Consider the following 26,893-nt stretch of genomic DNA (forward strand, 5'->3'; position numbering starts at 1 on the left):
GTGTTTATGGCAACCTTGAGATGTCACGTAAGTTTCATTTGCAAGAAAGAAAAGGGCACTAGAGCACAGGGAACAGTATGAGTAAAGGCAGACAAGTATGAAAGTGCACTGAGTGTTCTGGGAATGACAAATAGTTTGCTGTGGCTGGAAAACAAGGTGTAATTTGGGAAGTATTTCAAAGACACTCCAAATAAATCACTTTAAGTATTTAATGAACCATCTTCATCCCTACTAAGAGACCTCAAAGTAAGAAAGAAACTTAAAATTCAGAGCCCACGTTGAAAACTTGGTCTCTAACAACAGTGGGAACCCTCTGCTCTGAATGACTGGGGTTCACGTGGCATGATCACACCTGAGCTCTATAAGGCAGCTCAGCAGTACGGAAGATGGACAGAGGGACACAGAACCTGGAAGAGAGGACTGGTCATGATAGCAACAACCAAAGCAAGAGACAATGACAGCCTGATCAAAGCAGAGGGAATGGAGGGAAAGGTCAAGGTCAGGACACAGATATGTTAGCAGCAGCATCAACAGGTCTGGAAGCAGGGGGGCTTGTAGAAGAGGAAGTTAAAGATGACTCAGGTTAATTGTTTGACTAGTTAGAAAATGAGGTCATTAACAGAACCAGGGCACGGCAGAGGAGGCACTAAACTGAGAGGAAGATGATGGATTTGGTTTAAGACACATTTAATTTGATGTTGTCAGAACACTGGATATCTACAGCTGGTAAGGGTTTAGTTTTCACTGGTACACGGGTCATAGCTGAAGCCACGGGAGGCTAAACAAAGAGACTAATATCATGGATGCCACAGGAGCCAAGAAGAAAAGTGTTTCAAGGGAAGAAAAGGAGATCAGTGGCTGCCAAAGGCCACACAGAGAGGTCAAATGACCTAAGGATTGAAAATATGCATTAAACAGAACTCAGCACACACAGGTTACACATAATCTTGAAAAGTAGTGAAGAAAAAAAGTCAGTCTGCTGGCCGGGCACAGTGGCTCACGCCTGTAATCCTATCACTTTGGGAGGCTGAGGCCGGAGGATCACTTGAGCCCAGCGGCTCGAGGCCAGCCTGGGCAACATGGTGAAATCTCATCTCTACAAAAAATACAAAATTACCCAGGCGTGGTGATGCATGCGTGTAGTTCCAGCTACTCAGGAGGCTGAGGTGGGAGGATTGCGTGAGCCCCAGGAGGTAGAGGTTGCAGTGAGACATGATTACTCCACTGCACACCAGCCTGTGCGACAGAGTAAAACCCCATCTCAAAAAAAAAAAAAAGTCAGTCTGCAATGGGTTGTAGAATGAATGACAGGGGGAAAGGAGAGGTAGAAGGTTGAAAAAGTAGAGGCAGAGAGGGCTGGGCGCAGCAGCTCACACCTGTAATCCCAGCACTTTGGGAGGTTGAGGCAGGCGGATCATGAGGTCAGAAGATCGAGATCATCCTGGCTAACACAGTGAAACCCCGTCTCTACTAAAAAATACAAAGAATTAGCCGGGTGTGGTGGCGGGTGCCTGTAGTCCCAGCTACTCGGGAGGCTGAGGCAGGAGAATGGCGTGAATCTGGGAGGCAGAGCTTGCAGTGGGCCAAGATCATGCCACTGCACTCCAGCCTGGGGAACAGAGACTCTGTCTCAAAAAAAAAAAGTAGAGGCAGAGAGTGGCAACCACACTTTCAGGAATTCCTGTCCTTTCAACACAGCCTATGCCATCACATCTTCCTTGGCTTAGACAGATACGTTTGACAACGCAACTACTTAAGATCTTCAACATCATTCTCCTGCCCAGGGCCAACTACCTTCATCTCAACAGTGCCACAACTGTTCACCTACCTACAGAGATAGCCACTTTCCATATTTCATCAGCACATGGCCCATCTCCTGTCATCGCTTCCTATCAATTTACCTGTTATCGCTTCCATTCCTACCAAATCCAAATCACCAACCGATTAAAACTTTCTACTACTCCCAATCGCCAGGCTACAGGCTTCCAAAATCAGCTTGTGCTTTTCCTTCTTCCTCATCTCTTAACTCTGGAATCAGTTTTAAGTGACAACTCCCTCTCAACCACTAATTACACATGCAAGAACACGCAGGCCCTTGCCACATCCACACAGGCATGGTGTAACATCTGGTTTCCTGCATCTAACCTACACACAGCAGATTGAGTTTCCTTTAAGGAAAAATCATCCAACAAAAGAAAGCCAAACTCCCTAGGGTAGTAGTGGAGACCCTCCATCATCTAGCCACAAACTACCTTGATAGCCTTCTCTCCAACTGCTTCTTCAAATCTGTCTCTTCCAAAACTTCCATCCATGCTAGAGAGCCTAGTTTACTCCCTCCCTAAAGCTCCCTTTGAACACACAAGACCTCAACAACATCCCTACCACAATTTAATTGCCCACTATGCCAAGAATTGCTCTAGACTCTTGGGATACATGAACAAATGAGAGATTCCCTAGCTTTACAGAGCTAACATTTTAGCAGGAGACAACAAAAGAATGACCTCGTTAATAACATTGAGTATATAAAATGTTAAAAAATTGTACAAAAAGAAGTAAAGCAGGATGTGAGGGACTGGAAGTGCTGAAGTGGCATCAACATTTTAAACAGGGTGGTGAGGACAGGCCCCACTGGAAAAGTGACTCTTGAGGCTTAAAAGGTTTAGTCAAGCAGATTCTCAGGGAGAGCACGGTCCAAGCAGAGGCAGGGAGCCAGGCCAAAGGCCTGGAGCAGGAACATGCCCAAAAGGTCTGAAGAGCAGTAAGAAGGCCAAGGGAGCTGCAGCAAAGCCAGAGAGCGAAAGAAGCCGAGCTAGAGGGGAGACGTGACCCGTCGTCTCACAAACCAGCTTGGATGTCAAGCAGGCAGCTGGAGACTAAAGAACTGGAGCTGAGGAGAGAGATGTTGGGTTATAGGTGTCCTGGATTAAGACACTAAGTTCCAGGCCTAGAGTGTTCCGGCTATGAGATGAGAAAGAAACAACCTGCACTACAGGAGGAAAATGAAGAACACACCTTAGTGTCCCAGCCGCCAAGTGACGAAAGGCTGAACTGCAGAAGGGGTACTCAACTTGTCTGATGCTACTGACAGGTCCAATAAGATGGGGAATGAGAGCTAACCACTGGATTTGGCAACACTGGTAGGAGGGACCTTGATAAGTGAGATTAAGAGAGAATAATGCCAGGTGTGGGGGTTCACACCTATAATCCCAGCATTTTGGGAGGCCTAGGCAGGGGGATCCCTTGAGCCCAGGAGTTCGAGGCTGCTGTGAACTATGGTCACTCCACTGCACTCTAGCCTGGGCGACAGAGCGAGAGCCTATGTCTAAAATTAATGAGTGAAAGGGAAAGTGAGGAATTAGAGACCAAGTACAGGCCACTCTTTCCTGGGGTTTTGTTGCAAAGGGGAACAGAGAAATAGAGAAATAACTGGCCAGGAAAGTAGGAGTTAAGGTTTCAGATTAAAAAAAAAAATCATGTTTGTGTACCATATGTATATATGTGCATAGGTATGCATATAAAGCCCTAGAAAGTCCTACGCACCCAACAAACGTTTATTTCCTTCACTCTCACTTCACACTTATCATTTCCTATTATCTTTGTTGCTATATATCTGACCTTTGTAACTGTCTGCAAGAAACTTTCACTTGCAAGGCCCTTTCTTTGTCCCAGTGTCAAACTCTTCCTCATCCTTCAAGACTCAAATATCCCCTCTTGGGAAGACTTCCCTGACTCTTCTCAGCCAATCTCTCTCAGGTCGGTACCTATGCAATCTTTGTACCAATGCCCCTTTGCATCAACACATTCTTCTACTATCACCTGTATCACAGTCTCTTGTATTTTCAGAGTATGTTGTCTTATCTTCCCCACTAAACTGACTCCCAGAGGGCAGGGGCAGTATTAAATATTACCCTGGAAGTGTAACGGGTATGAGCACTGACTCGCTATGTGACCTTGGGAAGTTGCCTAACCTCTCAGTGCACTGAATGTCAGCTTTAAAACGTGAAATTAAAACTGCCTTTAAGCCAGACACAGTGGTTCACGCCTGTAATCCCAGCACTTTGGGAGGCCCAGATGGGTGGATCATCTGAGGTCAGGAGTTCAAGACCAGCCTGGCCAACATGGCGAAACCCCATCTCTACTAAAAATACAAAAATCATTCAGGCGTGGTGGTGCGCACCTGTAGTCCCAGCTACTCAGGAGGCTGAGGCAGGAGAATCGCTTGAACCCAGGAGGTGGAGACCGCAGTGAGCCAAGATCACACCATCGCACTCCAGCTTAGGTGATAGAGCAAGACTCTGTCTCAAAAAAAAAAAAAAAAAAAAAAAAAAAAAAAAAAAAAAACTGCCTCTACCTCCTGGAGTTGTTTGGGATGGGAAATGGGTTAATAGATGTAAGATGCCTGGCATACAGAAAGCAATATATACACATACATACACACACACACACACACACACACACACACACACACACGCACACGCACACATACACACATACATATTAACTATTATATTGTTATATTGTAACCACAGCACCTAGGGTTGTAAACTTCATAGCAAGAAGTCAATACATTATTTCATGATTATTTGGCCTAGAGTAGTGGCTCACTCCTGTAATCCTAGCACTTTGGGAGGCTGAGGGAAGAGGACTGCTTGAGGTCAGAAGTTCAAGACTAGGCTGGGAAACAAAGCAACCCCCACTCTCTGCAAAAAAATAAAATAAAACAGTTAGCTGGGCATGGTGGCATGGGCCTGCAGTCCCAGCTACTGAGGAGGCTGAGGTGGCAGGATTGCTTGAGACCAGGAGATTGAGGCTGCTGTGAGCTGTGACTGAGGCGCTGTACCCCAGCCTGGACAACAGAGCAAGACCTTGTCTCAAAAAATAAATAAACATACAATAAAAATAAAAACCAATAACAAAAACTCTGGCTTAATCTACCTATTTCTTTATACTACATTAATTTTGCTGACCACATTTTGGTTTTATCAGGTGATTTGAACCATATCATACACTCATTTTTTCAGAAGCTATTCAAGTCATTTCTTGAAAGGTAACTTTTTCTCCAGACTATCTCTAATGCTGTGACTGACATACAAAACCTCTGGGTACCACTGAACCTTTCCCTGCCATCTCCCTGCACCAAGTCTTCTTCCTATCTCTCAGAGCATGGGATACAACGCAATGCTGTGGGTGAACAAGTGAATGACACACCATGCAAGTGGCTAAATTTCAGTTCTGATTCTGCCTCCATTATAGGGGCCACTCATGGTAATTGATATTAGAAAAATAAGGCCAGGTGCGGTGGCTCCCACCTGTAATCCCAGCACTTTGGGAGGCCGAGGCAGGCGGATCACCTGAGGTCTGGAGTTCGAGACCAGCCTGATCAATGTGGTGAAACTCTACCTCTACTAAAAAATACAAAAATTAGCCAGGTATGGTGGTGGATGCCTGTAATTCCAGCTACTCAGGCGGCTGAGGCAGGAGAATCACTTGAACCTGGGAGGCAGGGGTTGCAGTGAGCTGAGATCGGGCCACTGCACTCCAGCCTAGGTGAAAGAGCAAGATGCCGTCTCAAAAAAAAAAAAAAACAGAAAAAAGAAACCTTAGCAGGCAATTCAATTTCTAAGCAACTAAAAAAGAACTCAATTTTGCACACAATTTTCATAGTAAGCAACAGCTCACTCAATACTAAGTAACAATTTCTCAGAGAAGTAGTGGGAACCTCTAACATGTCACACCACTTAAGAATCCATGGGGCCGGGCGCTGTGGCTCACGCCTGTAATCCCAGCACTTTGGGAGGCCGAGGCGGGCGGATCACAAGGTCAGGAGATTGAGACCACGGTGAAACCCCATCTCTACTAAAAATACAAAAAATTAGCCGGGCACGGTGGCGGGCGCCTATAGTCCCAGCTACTCAGGAGGCTGAGGCAGGAGAATGGCGTGAACCCGGGAGGCAGAGCTTGCAGTGAGCCGAGATCGCGCCACTGCACTCCAGCCTGGGCGACAGAGCAAGACTCTGTCTCAAAAAAAAAAAAAAAAAAAAAAAGAATCCATGGGAATGCAACCAAAAATGATTTAATCCAATTCAGTTAAAGTATGCTAGCTCTTCCTGTAATTCTATACTGCAACTATAAATCTTTTTAAACTGGTTCTGAATGTGAAGGTCAAGAGGGATAGTGTAAGCGAAATTCCCCATGCTCCCTATGCCCCACCACTATCTCTCTAAGCAAACAAAATACAGGTGGAGGACTCTCCTGATCTTCCTTCCCATGAGGCAGCACCCAAAGAGCACTGGCTCCGGAGTAGAGCACTTTGGGTCTAAATGCCAACTCCACCACTTGTCAACTAGGAATCCTAGAGCAGGTCTGTCCATCTCCCCGTCTGGCAGGAACAGCCATAGTGGAACCTAGCAGAGTTGGTGGAGTTTACTGATACTGAATGACTAAGAGAAAAAGTAGGTCAGGCGCAGAGGCTCACGCCTATAATACCAGAACTTTGGGAGGCCGAGGCGACTGGATCACCTGAGGTCAGGAGTTCGAGACCAGCCTGGCCAACCTGGTGAAACCCCATCTCTACTAAAAATACAAAAAAAAAAAAAAAAAAAAAAAAAAAAAACTAGCCGAGCGTGATGGCAGATGCCTGTAATCCCAGCTACTCGGGAGGCTAAGGCTGGAGAATCATTTGAATCCAGGAGGCAGAGGTTATAGTGATCCAAGACTGCGCCACTGCACTCCAGCCTGGATGACAGAGACTCCATCTCAAAAAAAAAAGAAAGACAGGAAAAAAAAAAAGTAATGAGTGAAGAATAGCTAGCACATCAAAGATGCTTAATAAGTGGTAGTTTTTATCACATTACACCACTTTCAAGTCTTATTAGAGTTGAAGATTTAAAAAGAAGATATTAAAAAGGCTCAAACTTATGCCAACTAATACCCTTAAAAGTAAAAATGTTAAGTCAGCAAGAAATGGAGAGGAAATAATTTCCTGGAATAAAGAGCTGGGATCCCAGGGTAAAGACCCTCTGCCTGTAAGACACCAGCCAGGCAATAGTTTCCTTACCTTTGGGGGACAGGGCCTACCCCACCCAAGCTCCTGACCCTGGGATACCTACAGATGAACCACTGTGTCAAGTGACACAAAAAGGACAATCCCATTCACATCAACTATGGCCACCCCCTGTGTACTTAAATAACTGAGGTCTAGGTAACAAAAACTTTGACTTGCAATATACCCCAGAAAAAATGCACATGAGGTTCACGAAGCCAACTACTTTACAGTTCATTACTAAAAGGTGGTCATTCCCATGATGCTCTACTGACTGTCAACTAAAATGAAACCTGAATACAAGGGTGCTGGGCTAGCTCAGTCAATAACAAAATTCTGTCCAAGGGTCCTAAAGCAATGCTGTAAGTTTCCCAAGGGGAGGAACGTGTGTCTTGTTCATCTGTACATGCCCTAGGCCCTGGTATATGGTGGCTGCTGAAAATTCACTTGTAAGATCTGTACACTATTCACAGCAGTATTATTCACAATAGCCAAAGGCTGGACGCAACCCAGGTATCCACTGAAGGATGAAAGGATATACAAAATGTAGCACATACACACAATGGAATTCAGCCTTCGAAAGGAAGGAAGCTCTGACACACGCCATGACATGGATGAAACTCGAGAACACTGTGCCATGTGAAATACGCCAGTCACAACAGGCCAAATACTGCATGACTCCACTTATATGAGCTACCTAAAGCAGTCAAATTCATAGAAAGAGAAACTAAAGTTGGGTGGGGGAGAAACTGAAAAAAGAGGGGTATAGGTTGTTTTGGGAAAAAAACCTTTGGAGATAGATGGTGGTGATGGCTGCACAACAATGTAATGCTCTTAATGTCACTGAACAGCACACTTAAAAATGGTTAAAATGCCAAATTTTAATTACGTATATTTTACTACAATTAAAAAAACACAACTTAAAAAGTATATTGAGGCCGGGCATGGTGGCTCATGCCTGTAATTCCAGCACTTTGGGAGGCTGAGGCGGGTGGATCACCTGAGGTCAGGAGTTCGAGACCAGCCTGACCAACATGGTGAAACCCCATCTCTACTAAAAATACAAAATATAGCTGGGCATGGTGGCGCATGCCTATAATCCCAGCTACTCGGGAGGCTGAGGCAGGAGAATCACTTGAACCCGGGAAGCAGAAGTTGCAGTGAGCTGAACTGCACCACTACACTCCAGCCTGGGCAACAAGAGCTAAACTCCATCTCAAAAAAAAAAAAAAGAAAAAGTATACTGAAAGAAGAAATGAAGGAAGGAAAGAGTGCTACTTTCATCAGGCACTAAATGTTATACCTCATACCTCTAGATTATTATTTAGATAATTCCTATCCCCAAATTTCATAGTTGAGGAAATTGGAACGGAGAGCTTAACTGATTTGCCACAATTCATACTTTGTAATACATATGTTAAAATATATAGACTCAGCTGTGCATGGTGGCTCACGCCTGTAATCCCAGCACTTTGGGAGGCTGAAGAGGGCGGATCACTTGAGCTCAGGAGTTCAAGACCAGCCTGGGAAACATGGTGAGACCTCATCTGCACAAAAAATTAGCCAGGCATGGTGGCGCACAGCTGTAGTCCCAGCTATTTGGGAGGCTAAGGTGGGCGGGCTGCTTGAGCCCAGGAGGTTGAGGCTGCAGTGAGCCATGAATGTGTCACTGCACTCCAGCCTAGGAAACAAAGCTAGACTCTGTCTCAAAAAAATAGTAATAATAAAATACATACACTATACGTACTGCATATACTGTACGGTGCTGCTCAGGATTAATGGCGTACTTTATCCAGCTGGCTGTAAGCTCCATATCTCAGGACCTACACACTACCCACAGGCCTTTTGAATGTTTCGAAAATTCCACAGGCCTTAAGGTCTGTATCACGAAAGATATAGCTATGTCCCTTTCTCTATTATACCACTAACTTGGCAGGGGTAAAATGGGTGAAACTGAGGAGAACAGCTCCACCCCTCGAGGTGTTCAACCACAGGCTGGGTGATCCAGTACTCACTAAGGGCTTACTATGTGCCAAGAGCTGGGGCAGATAAGGGGTTCAGACAATTTGGTCTTTGAGGGAGCTGTGTCTACCGCAATAGATAGATAAGGCTCAGAAATAATTACAAGAGCAAAAAGACAAATGCTTAACAAAAAGATGTGGGTACACACATTTAGGGGAGTATTGAAAGTATCTATCGGTCTAGAAAACCTGAACGGTATCTTCAGCAGACATCAGAGCATGTAGAATAGCAGCCTCAGTGCCAAAAGATGCCGACCATTCCTGACCTTGCCATCACCTGCGCAAGTGACCTCTGTAAATCCCTCTCTGTTTCTCCATATATAAACCTACACCTGGATGAGATGTTTCTCCTACAATCACCCAGCTCTCTAAGTGTATTAGAGATGCCTAGGTTCAAAGTCAGATGCCTAGGTTCAAATCTTAACACTGTTAAAAAGTCGCTTGACCTTGAGCTGGGGAATTAATTGCTCCGTGCCTCAGTCTCCCCACTTCCGAACAGAGGATTGGTGTGATCATTAAATACTACTGCACGTCAATCACTTGGCGCAGGGCCTTGCCAAGTAGTAAAGCCCTCAACAAACGATAGTTATTGTCCGGAGGAGCTGCAGGAGGCAAACACCAGATGCAAGGGTTGTGCCTACAGCGCTCCCAGGGCCCTCCCAGGCCTGAGCCATCATCCCTGGGGGGATGGGAGCACAGGGCCGGGGCTGCACACTCTGCACGCATGTGTCACCGGCCAGGCTCCGCACGCGCCTCTCCCCGCCATGGGGAGAGTAGCGATGGTTCAGCAGCCCCGGGGCCCATTCCCACCCCTCCGGTAGGGCACCCCAGGAGGGAAAGGGGCTCCAATCCCACTTACCATGCTGGCCGGGGAGGGGGCTGCTCAGATGAGCTGGTTCTTGGGCTTCGGACACGTCCCGCTCGCACAGTTCAGGTCATGGTCCCGGCAGACTCGGGAAGTCCCCCACCCATGCAAAGACAACCCCTTCCCCACCGGGCCCCGAGGGGACCCTCTAAAAAGGGCAGGGCCGCCCGGGTCGCCTCATCGGGGGCCCCTGAGACAATTCATCCAGACCCACCCGCCCCTCCCCAAGGAAACTGAAAAAGCAGGAAATGAGACTCGGATGCTGGCGAGGAGGGCGGCGGCTCGGGACCCCCGCCCGGGCCCGACCCCCGCGGGGGAAGCTGCGGGCCCAGGCAGGGGCTCCACGGCCTCCGCGGGCAGAGGTGGCGGCGGGCCCGGCCCCGAGGCTGAAGGGGCGGAGGCTGACGGGCCTCGACTGCGCGGCCCAGGCGGCCGGCTCAGGGGAGAGGCCCGGGGACCCGCGCTGTCCTAGCAGCCTCAGCCCACACGGCCGCTGCCGCCGCCCCCCAGAGCATCCCTGCGAGCACCCGCCCTGGAGCCGCCCGCTAGTACCGCGCGGCCGCCCCCGACCAACAGCCCCAACGCGCCGGAAGTGGCGAGGGCCGGGCGGCCCCACAGCGCGGCCGCCGGGCTGCGGCGCTGGAACCGGACCAATCCGGAATCGAGCGGGGCGAGCGGGAGGAGCGGGCGGAGGGCGGAGGGCGGGGCCGCACCTGACGGCTCCCACAGGCCCCGCCTTCTTGCCACGCCCTCTCTTGCCCCGCCCGCTGAGCCCACCGCCCGTCCGTCCACGCGGGCCGGCAGCCATCTTGGTAAAGGGAACCCGGGCTGCCATTTTAGTAAAGGCGTGGTTTCTGTTTCGCTTTCTTCGACCATTCATTCCGCAAAGCTTTAGTGAGTGTCTTTTACATGCGGAGCATCGAGCTGGCAGCGTGGCGACACGCGGCCTCATGGAGCTTACATTCATGCAGTCCACACACTCTTGCCCGACTATATGCCAGGTGCTGCTGTGTGTGCTAGGACCGGGGAGATAAACATAACTTCAATAGTCAAGGTGCTGACGGGGGCAGAGAATGTGTTGGATTCCTGTTCCTATCCTCCAACCCACATTACTCATGAAAGTGCGCATCTTTATTTTGTTTTATTTTAGGGAGAGGATCTTGCTCTGTTGCCCAGGCTGGAGTGCGGTAGCACAATCATGCCTCACTGCAGCCGCAACCTCCTGGCGCGCCACCATGCCTAGCTAAATTTTTTTATTTTTTTCAGAGATGAGGTCTCTGAAAAAGGATTTGATGCTCGGGCTGGTCTGGAACTCCTGAGCTCAAGCAGCTTTCCAGGGATTACAGGTGTGAGTCATCCAGCCAGGCTGAAACTGCTAATTTTAAGAAACAGAATCAGGAAACTATCCCAAACAGCTGAGGTTGAGCCCGCGGGTGTGCCTACTACATAGATTGCAGCAAATCTATATAACCCAATGGCTCTTGTCAACCTTAAATAACGAGATTGAGAAAATAGTATTAAGTATAGGGTTTATTCAAGCCCAAAGCTTGACGATGGCTCACCAGAAGTATAGTCCAATTAGCGGCAGTTACAAATGGGGTTTGTTTGTTTTTAAGACAGGGTCCTGCTGTGTCGCCCAGGCTAGAGTAGTTTGTTGTTGTGTTTTTTTGCGACAGAGCCTTGCTCTTTCGCCCAGGCTGGAGTGCAATGCCGCAATCTCGGCTCACTGCAACCTCCGCCTCCCGGGTTCAAACGATTATCCTGCCTCCTCCTCTCGAGTAGCTGGGACTTACAGGCACCCGCCATCATGCCCGGCTATTTTTTGTATTTTTAGTAGAAATGGGTTTCACCATGTTGGCCATGCTGGTCTTGAACTCCTGATCTCAGGTGATCCACCAGCCTCGGCCTCCCAAAGTGCTGGGATTACAGGCGTGAGCCATCCTGCCCAGCCTCAAGTGGGTTTCTACGGAAAAAAGAGGCATAACATAAGGTTGAATAGGAATGGTGAGAAAGGGGGAAAAATAACATAAGCTATTGCCTATACATTGTTCTTTCTATCACAAATTTCAGGAACCTGAAGGAAATGGGGGAGGCAGCTAGTCTGGAACAAAATGTCTTTAAACAATTGTCCCCGGGCATGTGGAGGTAGGAGTGTGCCCGAACTCCCATACACAAGTCTCAGTGGACCTGACAAATTTTGCATACTTCACATAACTCAGACTGCCCTGAGCTATTTTTCTTTCCTCTCAAACCTCAGTGTGATCTGAATCAATTCACCCAGAAGGACTGTTAAAACAAAGATTACACGCCCCACTCATAGGTTTGAAATGGGGCTGAATAATTTGCATTTCTAACAAGCTACCAAATGAAGCTGATGCTGCAGGTCTGGATACCTACCACATTTGGAGAACCCCTGATAAAACGCTTTACCACTGAAAGCAGTAGCTTTCAGGGGTTTTTGTTTGTTTGTTTGTTTTTTGTTTTTGATTTCTGTTTGAGAAAGTGGCGATCGTTGTTCACTGCAGCCTCAACCTCTCGGCCTTTTTTTTTTTTTTTTTTTTTTTTAAATGAGACAGTTTCGCTCTTGTTATCCAGGCTGGAGTGCAATGGCACGATCTCGGCTCACCGCAACCTCCACCTCCTGGGTTCAAGCAATTCTCCTGCCTTAGCCTCCCAAGTAGCTGGGATTACAAGCGCCCACCACCACGCCTGGCTAATTTTTTGCATTTTCAGTAGAGACAGGGTTTCACCATGTTGGTCAGGCTGGTAGTGAACTCCCGACCTCAGGTGATCCACCTGCCTCATCCTCCCAAAGTGCTGGGATTACAGGCATGAGCCACTGCGCCCGGCCATCAAGCACCTTTTTTTGGAGAGGGAGTTTTGCTCTTGTTGCCCGAGCTGGAGTACAATGGCGCGATCTCGGCTCACTGCAACCTCCGCCACCCGGGTTCAAGTGATTCTCCTGCCTCAGCCTCCCGAGTAGCTGGGATTACAGGCACCTGCCACCACACCCAGCTATATTTATTTTTGTATTTTTAGTAGTGACGGTGTTTTGCCGTGTTTGCCAGGCTGGTCTCAAGCTCCTGACCTCAAGTGATGCGCCCACCTCGACCTCCAAAAGTGCTGGGATTACAGGCATGAGCCACCATGCCCAGCCTCAAACACATTTATTTTATCGAATCTTTATTGTTGTCCACTAAGTGACAGTCACTACTTCAAGGATTCAATGCTGAGCAAAACGAAATATATGTGTGCCCTTATGGAATTTAAAGACAAATTATATGTAAAGTATACAATAATGGATCGGTTATTATGATAAGAGCAATGAAGGAAAAATGTAAACTAACATGATATAACTTTAATATAGTTTACACGCTAATAAGGTCAAGGAATCTAAAATAATCTGGCGGATTAGGATGGGGAGGAAGTCAGGAAGTAACATTTCTTTAAGCTTTGGTCTAAAGAAGTAGGAATTTGCTAGGCAAAGAGAGGGGGCATAGAATATTCCAGGCAGTAGAAACAGCGTATACAAGAGAAGCCATCTCGGCAGGTAAGCAGATGAATCAGAACCGAGGCCAAGTCACTTTCTTGGCTCAGTCTAGTAGGATGAGCGAAAGCTTTGGGATGAGACTCATGTGGAGTGGAATCCAGCTGTTAACTTCACTAGCTAGGGTATCTTGAGTAATTGACTCTCAAGTTTTGGTTTGTAAAATTGAATGAGATAACAGAAATGCAACTGACTCACTTAAGGGTATGCCTTTGGGTTACATAACTCGCATAACTGGACTTCCAGAGATTCAGTAGCTCTGGCTGGGTGTGATGGGAGACCTAGATCCATTCCTCTAGGATTTTCTTTTTTTTCTGTGTGTGGTTGTGTGTTTGTTTGTTTTGTTTCGTTTTGTTTTTTTGAGACAGGGTCTCAGTCTGTTCTCCATGCTAGAGTGCAGTGGCACAATCACAGCTCACTGCAGCCTCGACCTCCCAAGCTCAAGCAAGCCTCCCACCTTAACCTCCCAATTAGCTGGGACTACAGGTGTGCGCCACTATGCTCAGCTGATTTTTTTGTTTTTGTTTTTCAGCAAAGACAATGTCTCACTATGTTGCCCAGGCTGGTCTCCAACTCCTGAGCTCAAGTGATCTGCCCACTTCGGCCTCCCAAAGTTCTGGGATTACAGGCATGAGCCACCACGCCCGGCCATTCCTCTAGGACTTTCTTGCTCTGCTCGTCTCCATTATCAGGCTTGTTGTCAAGGTGGTTGCCAGGAACAGCCAGGGCCACAAAATTCCCTGTTCAAATTCAGCAAAAGAGAGCACCTTTTAGCCGGACACAGTGGCTCACACCTGTAATCCCCAACACTTTAGGAGGCTGAGGTGGATGGATCACTTGAGGTCAGCAGTTTGAGACCAGCCTGGCCAACTGGGGAAACCCCATCTCTACTTAAAAATACAAAAATTAGGCCGGGCATGGTGGCTCATGCCTGTAATCCCAGCACTTTGTGAGGCCGAGGCGGGTGGATCACCTAAGGTCGAGAGTTCAAGACCAGCCTGGCCGACATGGAGAAACCCCGTCTCTACTAAAAATACAAAAATTAGCCAGGCGTGGTGGCACATGCCTATATTCCTAGCTACTTTGGAGGCTGAGGCAGGAGAATCGCTTGAACCCGGGAGGCAGAGGTTGTGGTGAGCAGAGATCGCACCATTGCACTCCTTGGGTAACAGAGCAAGACCCTGTCTCAAAACAAACAAACAAACAAACAAAATGAGAGCTCGAGAGAGATACTGGCCATTGAAAGAGCTACTCTGGAGCTTGGTGGCACGTGTGACCCAAGATTAGCCAATCAGGACATCACACTCCCCAGGCCATGGTGACTGGTTCAGGAATAGGCGTGTGACTCAATCAAAGCCAAAGGGTTTATTTTCCTACGACATTTGTAGGAGACGCATATGCCCTTCTCTCCACCAGGCTTCAACCTGGAAAAAGGCAAAACCTGGATATGCCAGGGCCCCAGTCAAGGAAGCAGAACCAACGAATAGAGAGAAACTGAATTCTGTGGTATTCACACCCTGAATCCACCATATCTGAAGTTCATCCAAACCTTTGGATGGCGTTTTACGAGACAATACATTCTTTTTTTTCTCCTTTGACTGTTAGAGTCCAAACGTTAGGGTCCCCACCTCGTTACTTTCAGTGAAAGAGTCCGGACACAGTGGAAGACAGCTTGGAGTAGGACAAGGACTGAAGACTGCAGCAGCTGGGTGAACTTCTATTCATCCATCAAGACCCAACCCAAAGGTTACCATCTTTGTTACTTCCTCCCCATTTCCTTGTACACTTAGGAAGTTCATACATACCTCATAATGTGCCATAATTATTTGGGTGGCTGTTGCTGACCCAGGCAGTGGACAATTTGCCTGATTCTTATTCACTTTAAATATTTCATTTTTAGCAAAAGGCTTGGCACAAAGCTAATACTAACTCACTGAAGGTTTGTTGAATGAAAAACTAACTGCAGGAGATCAGGGCAGTAGCAATAGAAATAGGCAGGCGGAGATGGCTGGGGGCCATCCCTACAGTGCCAACTAAACGTAATAGCAGCCTTAAATCTTTTTTTGGAATAAGACAGGCTTGAGATTAATATTAATAACAAAATGTTATTTAGTTGACTTGAACAAAATCCTTGGAGTCAAATTTATAATAGCTGTGACTTATCGCATGCCTCATGTGCCAGGTGTTTTATATACATTAAATTAAATCTTCATCCCAGCCTGGCAATGGAGCTATGATGTGGTGACTCCACACATCCAGTTTATTCTGAGGACTTGAAAGCAACTCCAGGGGATTCTATAAGCCAATCATAGCAGTTCCATCCTCCTTCACTATGGCTAGACTGGGGGGACCTATTTTGAATTGTAGCTTCAAACTCCTGGGCTCAAGTGATCCTCCCACCTCAGCCTCCTGAGTAGCTGGACTACAGTCACTCTGCCCAGCTAATTTTTTTTTTTTTTTTTTTAAATGTAGAGACGGTGGTCTTCCTAGGTTGGTCTCAAACTCCTAGGCTCGGCTGGGCATGGTAACTCACGCCTGTAATCCCAGCACTTTAGGAGGCCGAGGTGGGCAGATCACCTGAGGCCAAAAGTTCGAGACCAGCCTGGCCAACATGGTGAAAGCCCGTCTCTACTAAAAATACAAAAATTAGCCGGGCGTGGTGGCAAGCACCTGTAATCCCAGCTACTTGGGAGGCTGAGGCAGGAGAATCGTTTGAACCTGGGAGGCAGAGGTTGCAGTGAGCCAAGATCGCACCACTGCACTCCAGTCTGGGGACAAGAGCAAGACTTTGTCTCAAAAAAAAAACAAAACAAAAAAAAACAACTCCTAGGCTCAAGCAATCCTCCTGCCTCAGCCTCCCAAAATGCTAGGATTACAGGGATGAGCTACCGTGCCTGGCCTCCATAGCCAGGATCTCTCTGAGCCCCACGACAGCTCTGTGAGGATCTCAGAAAGAAGAAAAGGTGAGAGTCTGGCAGCCTTTGTCGGTGTTGGGAACTCACTGTCTGCATAGTCTGGCATTCACGGTCTTTGAAGGCCTTCACAGCTCTAGAGCCAGACTCTCTGAGTTTTCACTCAGCCTGTTACATAGCTGTGTGGCCTTGAGCAAGTCATTTAAACTCTTTGTAACCTGAGTTTCCTCATCCATAAAATAGGAATAATACTAGTACCTACTTGGTTGGGTAGGTACCTATTTCAACCAAATTCTGTGAGGAAAATCAAATTAGGATTCAAAATATTGACAAGGGAGCCGGGCACAGTGGCTCATGCCTGTAATCCCAGCACTTTGAGAGGCCAAGGCGGGTGGATCACTTGAGGTTAGGAGTTCAAGGCTAGCCTGGCCAACATGGCAAAATCCTGTCTCTACTAAAAACACAAAAATTATCCAGGCGTGGTGGCTCACGCCTGTAGTCCCAGCTGCTCAGATGGCTGAGGCAGGAGAATCGCTTGAACCTGGGAGGTAGAGGTTCCAGTGAGCCAAGGTCGCACCACTGCACTCCAGCCTGAAAGACAGAGGAAGATTCTGTCTCAAAAAAACAAAAGAAATGTTGAGAAGGGGACTTTTTTTTTTTTTAGACAGAGTCTCACTCTGTCACCCAGGCTGGAGTACAGTGGCATGATCTCAGCTCACTGCAACCTCTGCCTCCCAGGTGCAAGCGATTCTCCTGCCTTAGCCTCTTAAGTAGCTAGGATTATAGGCATGCACCACCATGACCGGCTAATTTTTGTATTTTTAGTAAAGACGAGGTTTCACTGTGCTGGCCAGGCTAGTCGTGAACTCCTGACCTCAGGTGATCCCCCCGCCTCGGCCTCCCAAAGTGTTGGGATTACGGGTGTGAGCCACCATGCCTAGCTGACAAGGGCACTATTTTTAAAGGGTGGAGTGTAAGGAAACCCTACAAAGGAAAACACAACACATGAGGTCTAGTAACAGCATGATTATTAGTACTTCTAAGCCTGCAGGGACGAGAGGAGGAACGGGGCCAGAATCTGGAAAGGAAGAATTGTGTGAGAGCAGCTGAAGGAAGCAGCCAATCAAAGCGATGCTGTGGGGAGAACGCCAGTGAAATAAACACGCTGACCTCACTGTCCACTCTCTTGCTAATCTCCTGCTGGGGGATCCACATTGGGTAAGTCCAGCTGCAGCCAAGGGAGCAAGGGAGCCTGCTGATGTAATCCATAGAGGTCAACCTTCCGGACACAGGGCAGGCAGCACAGGGCAAGTGTGACAGCAGGGGAGCACATGGAAGAGATCCGGCCGCCCACCATGACCACGGCAAAGCACAGGAAGTGTTTAGAACTGTGTGGGTGGATCAGTCGGGTCAGGAGTTTGAGACCGGCCTGGCCAACATGGTGGAACCTCGTCTCTACTAAAAATACAAAACTGAGACAGTTGTGGTGGTGCATGCCTGTAGTCCCAGCTACTTGGGAGGCTGAGGCAAGGCTGAGGGAGCAGAACTGTTTGAACCCAGGAGGCGGAGGTAGCAGTGAGCTGAGACCACCCAACTGTACTCCAGCCTGGGCTTTTTTTTGAGACTCTACCTCAAAAAAAAAAAAAAAAGAACTGTGCTTGAATATTACAAGACTTTTTTTTTTTTTTTTTTTTTTTTAAGAGAGACAGGATCTCACTCCATTGCCCAGGCCAGTGTACAGTGATGCAATCATGGCTCACTGCAGCCTCAACATCCCAGGCTCCAGTGATCCTTCCACCTCAGCCTCCTGAGTAGCCGAAAGTACAGGCATGTGCCACTGCGCCCAGCTATTTTTTATTTATTTTTTGTAGAGACCAGTCTCACTATGTTGCGCAGGCTGGTTGCAAATTCCCGGGCTCAAGCAATCCTCCCACCTCGGCCTCGCAAACTGCTAGGATCACAGGCATGAGCCACCACACCTGGTCAAGATTTTCTTTTATTTATTTATTTATTTATTATTATTATACTTTAAGTTGTAGGGTACATGTGCATAACGTGCAGGTTTGTTACATATGTATACTTGTGCCATGTTGGTGTGCTGCACCCATCAACTCGTCATTTACATCAGATATAACTCCCAATGCAATCCCTCCCCCCTCCCCCCAAGATTTTCAATAAATTTTAGTTATTAATCACTATATCCATCCCAGCTTTCTTTCTTTTTTTCTTTTTTCTTTTTTTTTTTTTTTTTTTTTTTTGAGACGGAGTCTCACTCTGTCGCCCAGGCTGGAGTGCAGTGGCTGGATCTCAGCTCACTGCAAGCTCCGCTTCCCGGGTTTACGCCATTCTCCTGCCTCAGCCTCCCGAGTAGCTGGGACTACAGGCGCCCGCCACCTCGCCCGGCTAGTTTTTTGTATTTTTAGTAGAGACGGGGTTTCACCATGTTAGCCAGGATGGTCTCGATCTCCTGACCTTGTGATCCACCCATCTCAGCCTCCCAAAGTGCTGGGATTACAGGCTTGAGCCACCGCGCCCGGCCTTTTTTTTTTTTTTGAGATGAAGTCTCACTCTTGTTGTCCAGGCTGGAGTACAATGGCACGATCTTGGCTCACTACAACCTCTGCTTCTTGGGTTCAAGTGATTCTTCTGCCTCAGCCTCCGAATTAGCTAGGATTACAGGGTCCTGCCACCATGCCCAGCTAATTTTTGTAATTTTAGTAGACGGGGTTTCAAAATGTTAGCCAGGCTGGTCTCAAACTCCCGACCTCAGGTGATCCACCCGTCTCGGTCTCCCAGAGTGCTGGGATTAGAGGTGTGAGCCACTGTACCCGGCCTCCATGCCACCTTTCTAACTCCCCTCCATACACAAGCCCAGCAAGCTACAGTCCTCATGGCTCCTGGAAACAGCAGACTCTTTTTTTTTTTTTTTTTTTTTTGAGACAGAGTCTCTATCACCCACGCTGGAGTGCGTTCTCTGCTTACTGCAACCTCTGCCTCCCTGGTTCAAGTGATTCTCATGCCTCAGCCTCCTTAGTAGCTGTGATTACAGGCATGTGCCACCACGCCCAGCTAATTTTTGTGGGTTTTTTTTTTTTTTTTTCCAGTAGAGATGGGTTTTCACCATGTTGACCAGGCTAGTCTCGGACTCCTGACCTCAGGTGATTAACCTGCCTCAGGCTCCCAAAGTGCTGGGATTCCAGGCATGAGCCACCGCACCCGGCGGACTCTTTCATGTCTCAGAGCCAAGGCTCATGTTCTGCTATTTGGAGTGTCCTTTTCCTCATCCCTTTCCCTTCCTTTTAAATTCTTACTCACCCTAAAGACCCAACTCAAATGTATCCTACTCCGTGATTTCCTGGCATAGAGTAAATGAATGTTTGCAAACGTCCATTGCCATGATTAATGGAGACATTTTGCCTGAATGAAGCCATCCTCACAGGATTAACAATAATTCTGCACAGAAATACAGTTACAGTTAAGCATTAACCAGACTGCTCTTTGACCCACTTCCTTGTACCCAAAAGTCACATGGCACTAGATACTGACCACTTGCATCCCCGTTGCTCTTTTAGATAGGATTTCTGATATTAGAATCATAAGGCTTTGTTTTAAAGAATAGCTTAAGCAGATTTCTTTTTGAGACGGGGTCTTGCTCTGTTGCCCAGGCTGGAGTGCAGTGGCGAAAACATGGCTCACTGCTGCTTTGACCTCCTGAGCTCAAGTGATTCTCCACCTTGGCCTCTTAAGTAGCTGGAACTACAGGAACCATGTCTGGCTTTATTCTACCCATTTCCTTGATCAAAAGGGAATCTGACCAGGCACAGTGGCTCATGCCTGTAATCCCAGCACTTTGGGAGGTCAAAGTGAGAGGATCACATGAGCCTAGAGGTTTGACACCAGCCTGGGCAACATAGTGATACCCAATCTCTACAAAAATAAAAATAATTAGCCAGACATGGTGGCATGTGCCTGTAGTCCAAGCTATGTGAAGGCTGAGGCTGGAGGATTGTATGAGCCCGGGAAGTCGAAGCTGCAGTAAGTAGTGATAGTTCCATTGCCCTCCAGCCTGGGCAACACAGAGAGACAAGAAACGGGGGGGCGGGGGGAGAGGGAGAGAGAGAGAGAGAGAGAGACAAGAAACGGGGGGGGGAGAGAGAGAGAGAGAGAGAGAGAGGGAGGGAGGCAGGGAGGGAGAGAGAAAGAAGAAGAAGAAGAAGAAGAAGAAGAAGAGTGGGGGAGAGCAGAGAAAGAGGGGTAGTTGGGAGAGAGAGAAGGAAGGAAGGAAGGAGAGAGAGAGGAAGAAGAAGGAGGAGGAGGAGAGTGGGGGAGAGCAGAGAAAGAGGAGAAGTTGGGAGAGAGAGAGAGAAGGAAGGAGGGAAGGAAGGAAGGAGAGAGAGAGAGAGAGAAAGAAAAGAAAGAAAAAGAAGGCCGGGCGCGGTGGCTCACGCCTGTAATCCCAGCACTTTGGGAGGCCGAGGCGGGCAGATCACAAGGTCAGGAGATCGAGACCACGGTGAAACCCCGTCTCTACTAAAAATACAAAAAATTAGCCGGGCGCGGTTGTGGGCGCCTGTAGTCCCAGCTACTCGGGAGGCTGAGGCAGGAGAATGGCGTGAACCCGGGAGGCGGAGCTTGCAGTGAGCCGAGATTGCGCCACTGCACTCCAGCCTGGGCGACAGAGCGAGACTCCGTCTCAAAAAAAAAAAAAAAGAAAAAGAAAAAAAGCAAAGAGAAAGAAAGGAAAGAAAGAGAGAGAGGAAAGAAAGAGAGGAAAGAAAGAAAGAGAGAGAGAAAGAAAGAAAAAGAAAGAAAGAGAAAGAAAGAAGGAGGGAGGGAAGGAAGGAAGGAAAAAAGGAAGGGAGGGAAAGTGGGCTGGGTGCAGTGGCTCATGCCTGTAATCCCAGCACTTTGAGAGGCCAAGGCTGGCAGATCACCTGAGGTCAGGAGTTCAAGACCAGCCTGACCAATATGGTGAAACCCTAAAATTACAAAATTTTACTCTAGTTTTAGTCTCTACTAAAATTACAAAAACTAGCCAGGCATGGTGGCGTGTGTCTATAGTCCCAGCTACTCAGGAGGCTGAGGTGGGAGAATCACTCAAACCCAGGTGGTGGAGGTGGCAGTGAGCTGAGTTCGCGCCATTGCAGTCCAGCCTGGGTGACAAAGACAGACTCAGAGAGAGAGAGAGAGAGAGGAAGGAAGGGAGGGAGGGAAGGAAAGGGAAGAAGGAAGGAAAGAGGAAAGGAAAGGAAAGAGGAAAAAGGAAAAAGAAGAGGAAGAAAGAAAGAAAGAGGATGGGAGAGAGAGACGGAGTGAGGGACGGAGGGAGGGAGGGAAAGAAAGGGAGAAAGGGAGAGAGAGTGAGAGAAAGAGGAATGAGTGGAATGGAGTATGACTTCCAAGGTTAGATGGCTAAAATTTTTAGAGCTTTTGCCTGACACTCTTAAACCATTCCCTCTAGGGCAAGCCAGCCACAGGTTAGAAGTCTGATTACTTGAGAATGCCATGCTGGAAGGAAGTTCTTGCTAACCAATTGCAAAGACCTCGTGAAGAAAGAGGATGCTGCCTGACCAGCGTCCACGCTTGCAGCTAGCCCAACTGAGGTGCCAGATGTGAGTGAAGAGTCCATCTTGGATGATTAAGCTCAGTCATGACTTCTGAAGGCTCCAGCCCCAGCCCTCCTGACTGTAACTACATGAGAGACCCCAAATGAGAATGACCCAGCTAAGGCCAGTCAGTCTTCAGAACAGTGAGAGACAATAATACATTGTCACTTTAAATTTGTTTGAGACAGGATCTTGCTATGTTGCCCAGGCTGGACTCAAACTCTTGGCCTTCAGTGATCCTCCTACCTAAGCCTCCCAAGTTGCTGGGAGTACAGACATACACATCACCAGGCCCACCTAATTTTTTTCTTTACTTGTAAAGATAGGGTCTTACTGTGTTTCCCAGACTAGTCTTGAATGTCTGACCTCAAGCAATCCTCCTGCCCTGGCCTTTCACAATGCTGGGATTACAGGTGTGAGCCACTGTATCTAGCCAGAGCTCTTCTCTTGTAGGACTATGAAAAATCAGTTGCCCATAACTCCAGTCAACCAACTGATAGGCAGCCGCCCGACGTCGAGACCTGGCCCATTATCTGCTAACAATATGCTTAAAAGACAGGAAGTAGGCCGGGCGCGGTGGCTCACGCCTGTAATCCTAGCACTTTGGGAGGCCCAGGTGGGCAGATCACCTGAAGTCAGGAGTTCAAGACCAGCCTGGCCAACATGGTGAAAGCCCGTCTCTACTAAAAATACAAAAATTCGCTGGGCATGGTGGCACACACCTGTAATCCCTGCTACTCAGGAGGCTGAGGCAGGAGAATCGTTTGAACCCGGCAGGTGGAGGCTGCAGTGAGCCAAGATCATGCCATTGCACTCCAACCTGAGCAACAGAGTGAGACTCTGTCTCAAAAAAAAAAAAGAAAAGAAAAAAAAAGAAAGGTGGTACCTGAGACTCATGTTCATTAAGACCACTCCTGGCCAGGCACAGTGGCTCATGCCTGTAATCCCAGCACTTTGGGAGGCTGAGGCAGGTGGATCATGAGGTCAGGAGTTCAAGACCAGCCTGGCCAAGATGGTGAAACCCCATCTCTACTAAAAACACAAAAATTAGCCGGGCGTGGCAGCACTTGCCTATAATCCCAGCTACTCAGGAGGCTGAGGCAGAGAATTGCTTGAACCTGGGAGGCAGAGATTGCAGTGAGCCAAGATTACGCCACTGCACTCCAGCCTGGGTGACAGAGCGAGACTCCATCTCAAAAAAGAAACAAACAAAAACAAAAACCCCACTCCCATCCAACCGCAAGACATACTCACATCTTCCAAGAACTTCAGGCAATTTTCAGATGATGAGATCCCTCAGAGCTTGAACCCAACCTCCCACCTTTACTTTTAGCTGGTTGTTGGAACAATAGATTTCTTTTTTCTTTTCTTTTCTTTCTTTTCTTTCTTTCTTTCTTTTTTTTTTTTTTGAGACAGAGTCTCGCTGTGTTCCGCAGGCTGGAGTGCAGTGGTGCAATCTCAGCTCCCTGCAACATCCACCTCCCAGGTTCAAGAAGTTCTTCTGTCTCAGCCTCCCGAGTAGCTGGGACTACAAACATATGCCACCACACTTGGATAATTTTTTAATTTTTTTGTAGAGACAGGCTCTCACTGCATTGCCCAAGCTGGTCTCAAACTCCTAGGCTCAAGCAATCCTCCCACCTTGGCCTCTAAAAGTGTTGGGATTACAAGCGTGAGCCACCATGACTTTTTTTTTTTTTTTTAAGGGAGATGGGGTCTGGCTGTGTATCCCAGGCTGGAGTGCAGTGTTGTGATCTCAGTTTACTGCAGCCTTGAACTCCTGGACTCAAGAGATCCTCCCACATCAGCCTCCTGAGTAGCTGAGGTTACAGACACAAGCCCCTACACTAGCCTACGCTTCTTTACTAAGAGTTCATGAGGATACAGATAATATATACATGAGGATACATTACTGACCCCATAGCAAATAACCTAACCTTTCACCCCTTTTTTTTTTGTTTTTTGAGACTCACTTTGTCACCCAGGCTGGTGTGTAGTGGCACGATCTCGGCTCACTGCAACCTTCACCTCCTGGGTCCAAGCGATTCTTCTGCCTTAGCCTCCCGAGTAGCTGGGACTACAGGCGAGCGCCACCATACCCAGCTAATCTTTATATGTTTAGTAGAGACAAGGTATCATCATGTTGGCCAGGCTGGTCTCTAACTTCTGACCTCATGATCTGCCTGCCTCAGCCTCCCAGAGTGCTGAGATTACAGGTGTGAGCCACTGTGCCTGGCCCACGCTTCACCTTTTTTTTTTTTTTTTTGACAGAGTCTCGCTCCTCTCGTCCAGGCTGTAGTGCAGTGGCATGATCTCTGCTCACTGCAACCTCTGATTTTGGCGCACTGCAACCTCCATCTCCGGGTTCCAGCGATTCTTCTGCCTCGGCCTCCCAAATAGCTGGGACTACAGGCACAGGCCACCACGCCAGGCTAATTTTTGTATTTTTAGTAGAGACGGGGTTTCACCATGTTGGCCAGGCTGGTCTTGAACTCCTGACCCTCGTGATCCACCAGCCTCAGCCTCCCAAAGTGCTGGGATTACAGGGGAAAGCCACGGTGCCCAGCCCTCAGCTTTTTTATTCCTCCATACTTTCTGCTTTTTTCACAATTTTTCATCAACTGGGCTGCTGCTAGCTCATTTTTTCCTGAGCCCCTCATCTCCCATAATGCCTGGCTGTCTGGGACATCTTCCCTCCCTTCAGAATTTCACTCCAAATCTCACATTTCTCTCCCCCAATTTTTTTTTTTTTTTTGAGACGGAGTCTTACTCTGTTGCCCAGGCTTGAGTACAGTGGCACGATCTCGGCCCACTGCAACCTCTGCCTCCCAGGTTTAAGCAATTCTCTGCCTCAGCCTCCTGAGTAGCTGGGATTACAGGCGCCCGCCACTGTACCTGGCTAATTTTTGTATTTTTAGTAGAGATGGGGTTTCACCATCTTGGCCAGGCTGGTCTTGAACTCCTGACCTCATGATCCACCTGCCTCAGCCTTCCAAAGTGCTGGGATTACAGACATGAGCCACTGCACACCGCCCACTCTCCCCACTATTATGCAGAAATGGGACTCAGCATTGCCCTAGATGCTGCCCCCCATTTGCATATCCACACTCTTGGTGCTCAGCAAAGCAAACGACCTTTACATTAACAGAACACATTATCCTGGCCAGGCATAGTGGCTCATACCCATCATCACAGCACTTTGGGAGGCCAAGGTGGAAGGATCGCTTCAGCCCAGGAGTTTGAGACCAGCCTGGGCAACATAGCAAGACTCCCTCTCTACCAAAAAAATTTCTAATATTGGCCAGCCATGTTGGCACCTGCCTGTAGTCTCAGCTACTTGGGAGGCTGAAGCAGGAGGATCCCTTGAGCCCAGGAGTTTGAGGCTGCAGTGAACTATAATTGTGCCACTGCACTCCAGCCTGGGTGCCAGAGTGAGACTCTCTCTAAAAAAAGAAAGAGGTAGGGCACAGTCATTCATGCCTGTAATCCCAGCACTTTGGGAGGCCAGTGCGTGCGGATCACGAGGTCAGGAGTTCGAGACCAGCCTGGCCAATATGGTGAAACCCCACCTAATACAAAAATTAGCTGGGCGTGGCAGCGCGCACCTGTAGTCTCAGCTACTCGGGAGGCTGTAGCAGGAGAATCACTTGAACCCTGGAGGCTGAGGTTGCAGTGAGCCGAGATCACGCCACTGCACTCCAGCCTGAGCGGCAGAGCGAGACTCCATCTCAAAAAAAAAAAAAAGAAAAGAAAAGATGGAGGTTTTCATACCAATGTTATAAAGGAATTTGCCCATGCTTTCTTCCACTGCTTTTCTAGTTTTTTCTTTTTAGCAGGTAAATCTTTCATCTACTTGGAGTCTATCTTGGTGTCCAGTATGAGGTATGAATCCAGGTTGCTTTGTTTGTTTGTTTGTTTTGAGACAGAGTTTCACTCTTGTCAACCAGGCTGGAATGCAATGGCATGATCTCGGCTCACTGCAACCTCCACCTCCCGGGTTCAAGCGATTCTCTTGCCTCAGCCTCCTGAGTAGCTGGGACTACAGACGCCCGCCACCACGCCCGGCTAATTTTTGTATTTTTAGTAGAGATGAGGTTTTACCATGTTGGCCAGGTTGGTCTCAAACTCTTGACCCCAGGTGATCCACCCACCTTGGCTTCCTAAAGTGCTGGGATTACAGGCGTGAGCCACTGTGCCCAGTCCAGGCTGTTGTTTTGAGACTGGAGAAGCCAAACCCAAACCAAAGACAGGTGACTTTGTTACCAGGAAGAGGCCAGGCCAGTTGCCAGGACTTGATGCATGGAGCAAAAGAATTGCCTGGGACTGGCCACGTTTAGGCTCCAAGACAACAGGAGGCAACGCCATGTCCCGGTAGGGGTAATGGCAAGAAGCAGAATCAGGTGGCAAGCCCAGGGTCCCAGCCATCAGAGGGACAAGGAGGGCAGGAAAAGGGAGGGGGATGCTACTTCTGCACTTCAGACAAAGCCTGCCTGTGGCCTGACCTTTGGGACTCCGGGCCTCCTGAGCCTCAAGGTCACTGTTTCCCTGAGCCCTACTTTCCTGATACATAGAGACAGGTGAGAAAGCATCCTTACCTTCAAAAAGTTCTTATTGGCTGGGCGTGGTGGCTCACACCTGTAGTCCCGGCTACTCGGGAACTTTAGGTGGGAGGATCGCTTGAGGCCAGGAGTGAGCGAGGCTGTAGTGAGCTATGATTACCCTGGGTGACAAAGCAAAACCTTGTCTCTTAAAAAAATATATAAGGCCAAGCACGGTGGCTCATGCTTGTAATCCCATCACTTTGGGAAGCTGAGGTGGGCAGATCTCTTGAGCCCAGGAGTTGGAGACTACACTGGGCAACATAGGCAAACCCCATCTCTACTATAATAATAATTAAAAA

The 26,893-nt window shown here is 48.1% G+C and overlaps 1 protein-coding gene across 6 annotated transcripts in view; it reads right to left on the reverse strand.

Annotated features, from left to right (window-relative positions):
- XPO6 (exportin 6) overlaps positions 1-10,516 on the reverse strand; it is a 118,167-nt gene extending 107,651 nt beyond the window's left edge. For all 6 annotated transcript variants that reach the window (XM_074026829.1, XM_045382048.2, XM_074026831.1 and 3 more), the window contains exon 1: positions 9,923-10,516. Coding sequence is in view for 2 of the 6 variants with exons in the window: in XM_005591530.4 (XP_005591587.1) it covers positions 9,923-9,925 (3 nt within the window). In the remaining 4 variants the exon portion in view is untranslated. The remainder of the gene's footprint in view (positions 1-9,922) is intronic.
- Positions 10,517-26,893: the final 16,377 nt, after the last annotated feature.

This window comes from Macaca fascicularis, chromosome 20, assembly GCF_037993035.2.
Source record: "Macaca fascicularis isolate 582-1 chromosome 20, T2T-MFA8v1.1".
Taxonomy (NCBI): Eukaryota; Metazoa; Chordata; class Mammalia; order Primates; family Cercopithecidae; genus Macaca; species Macaca fascicularis.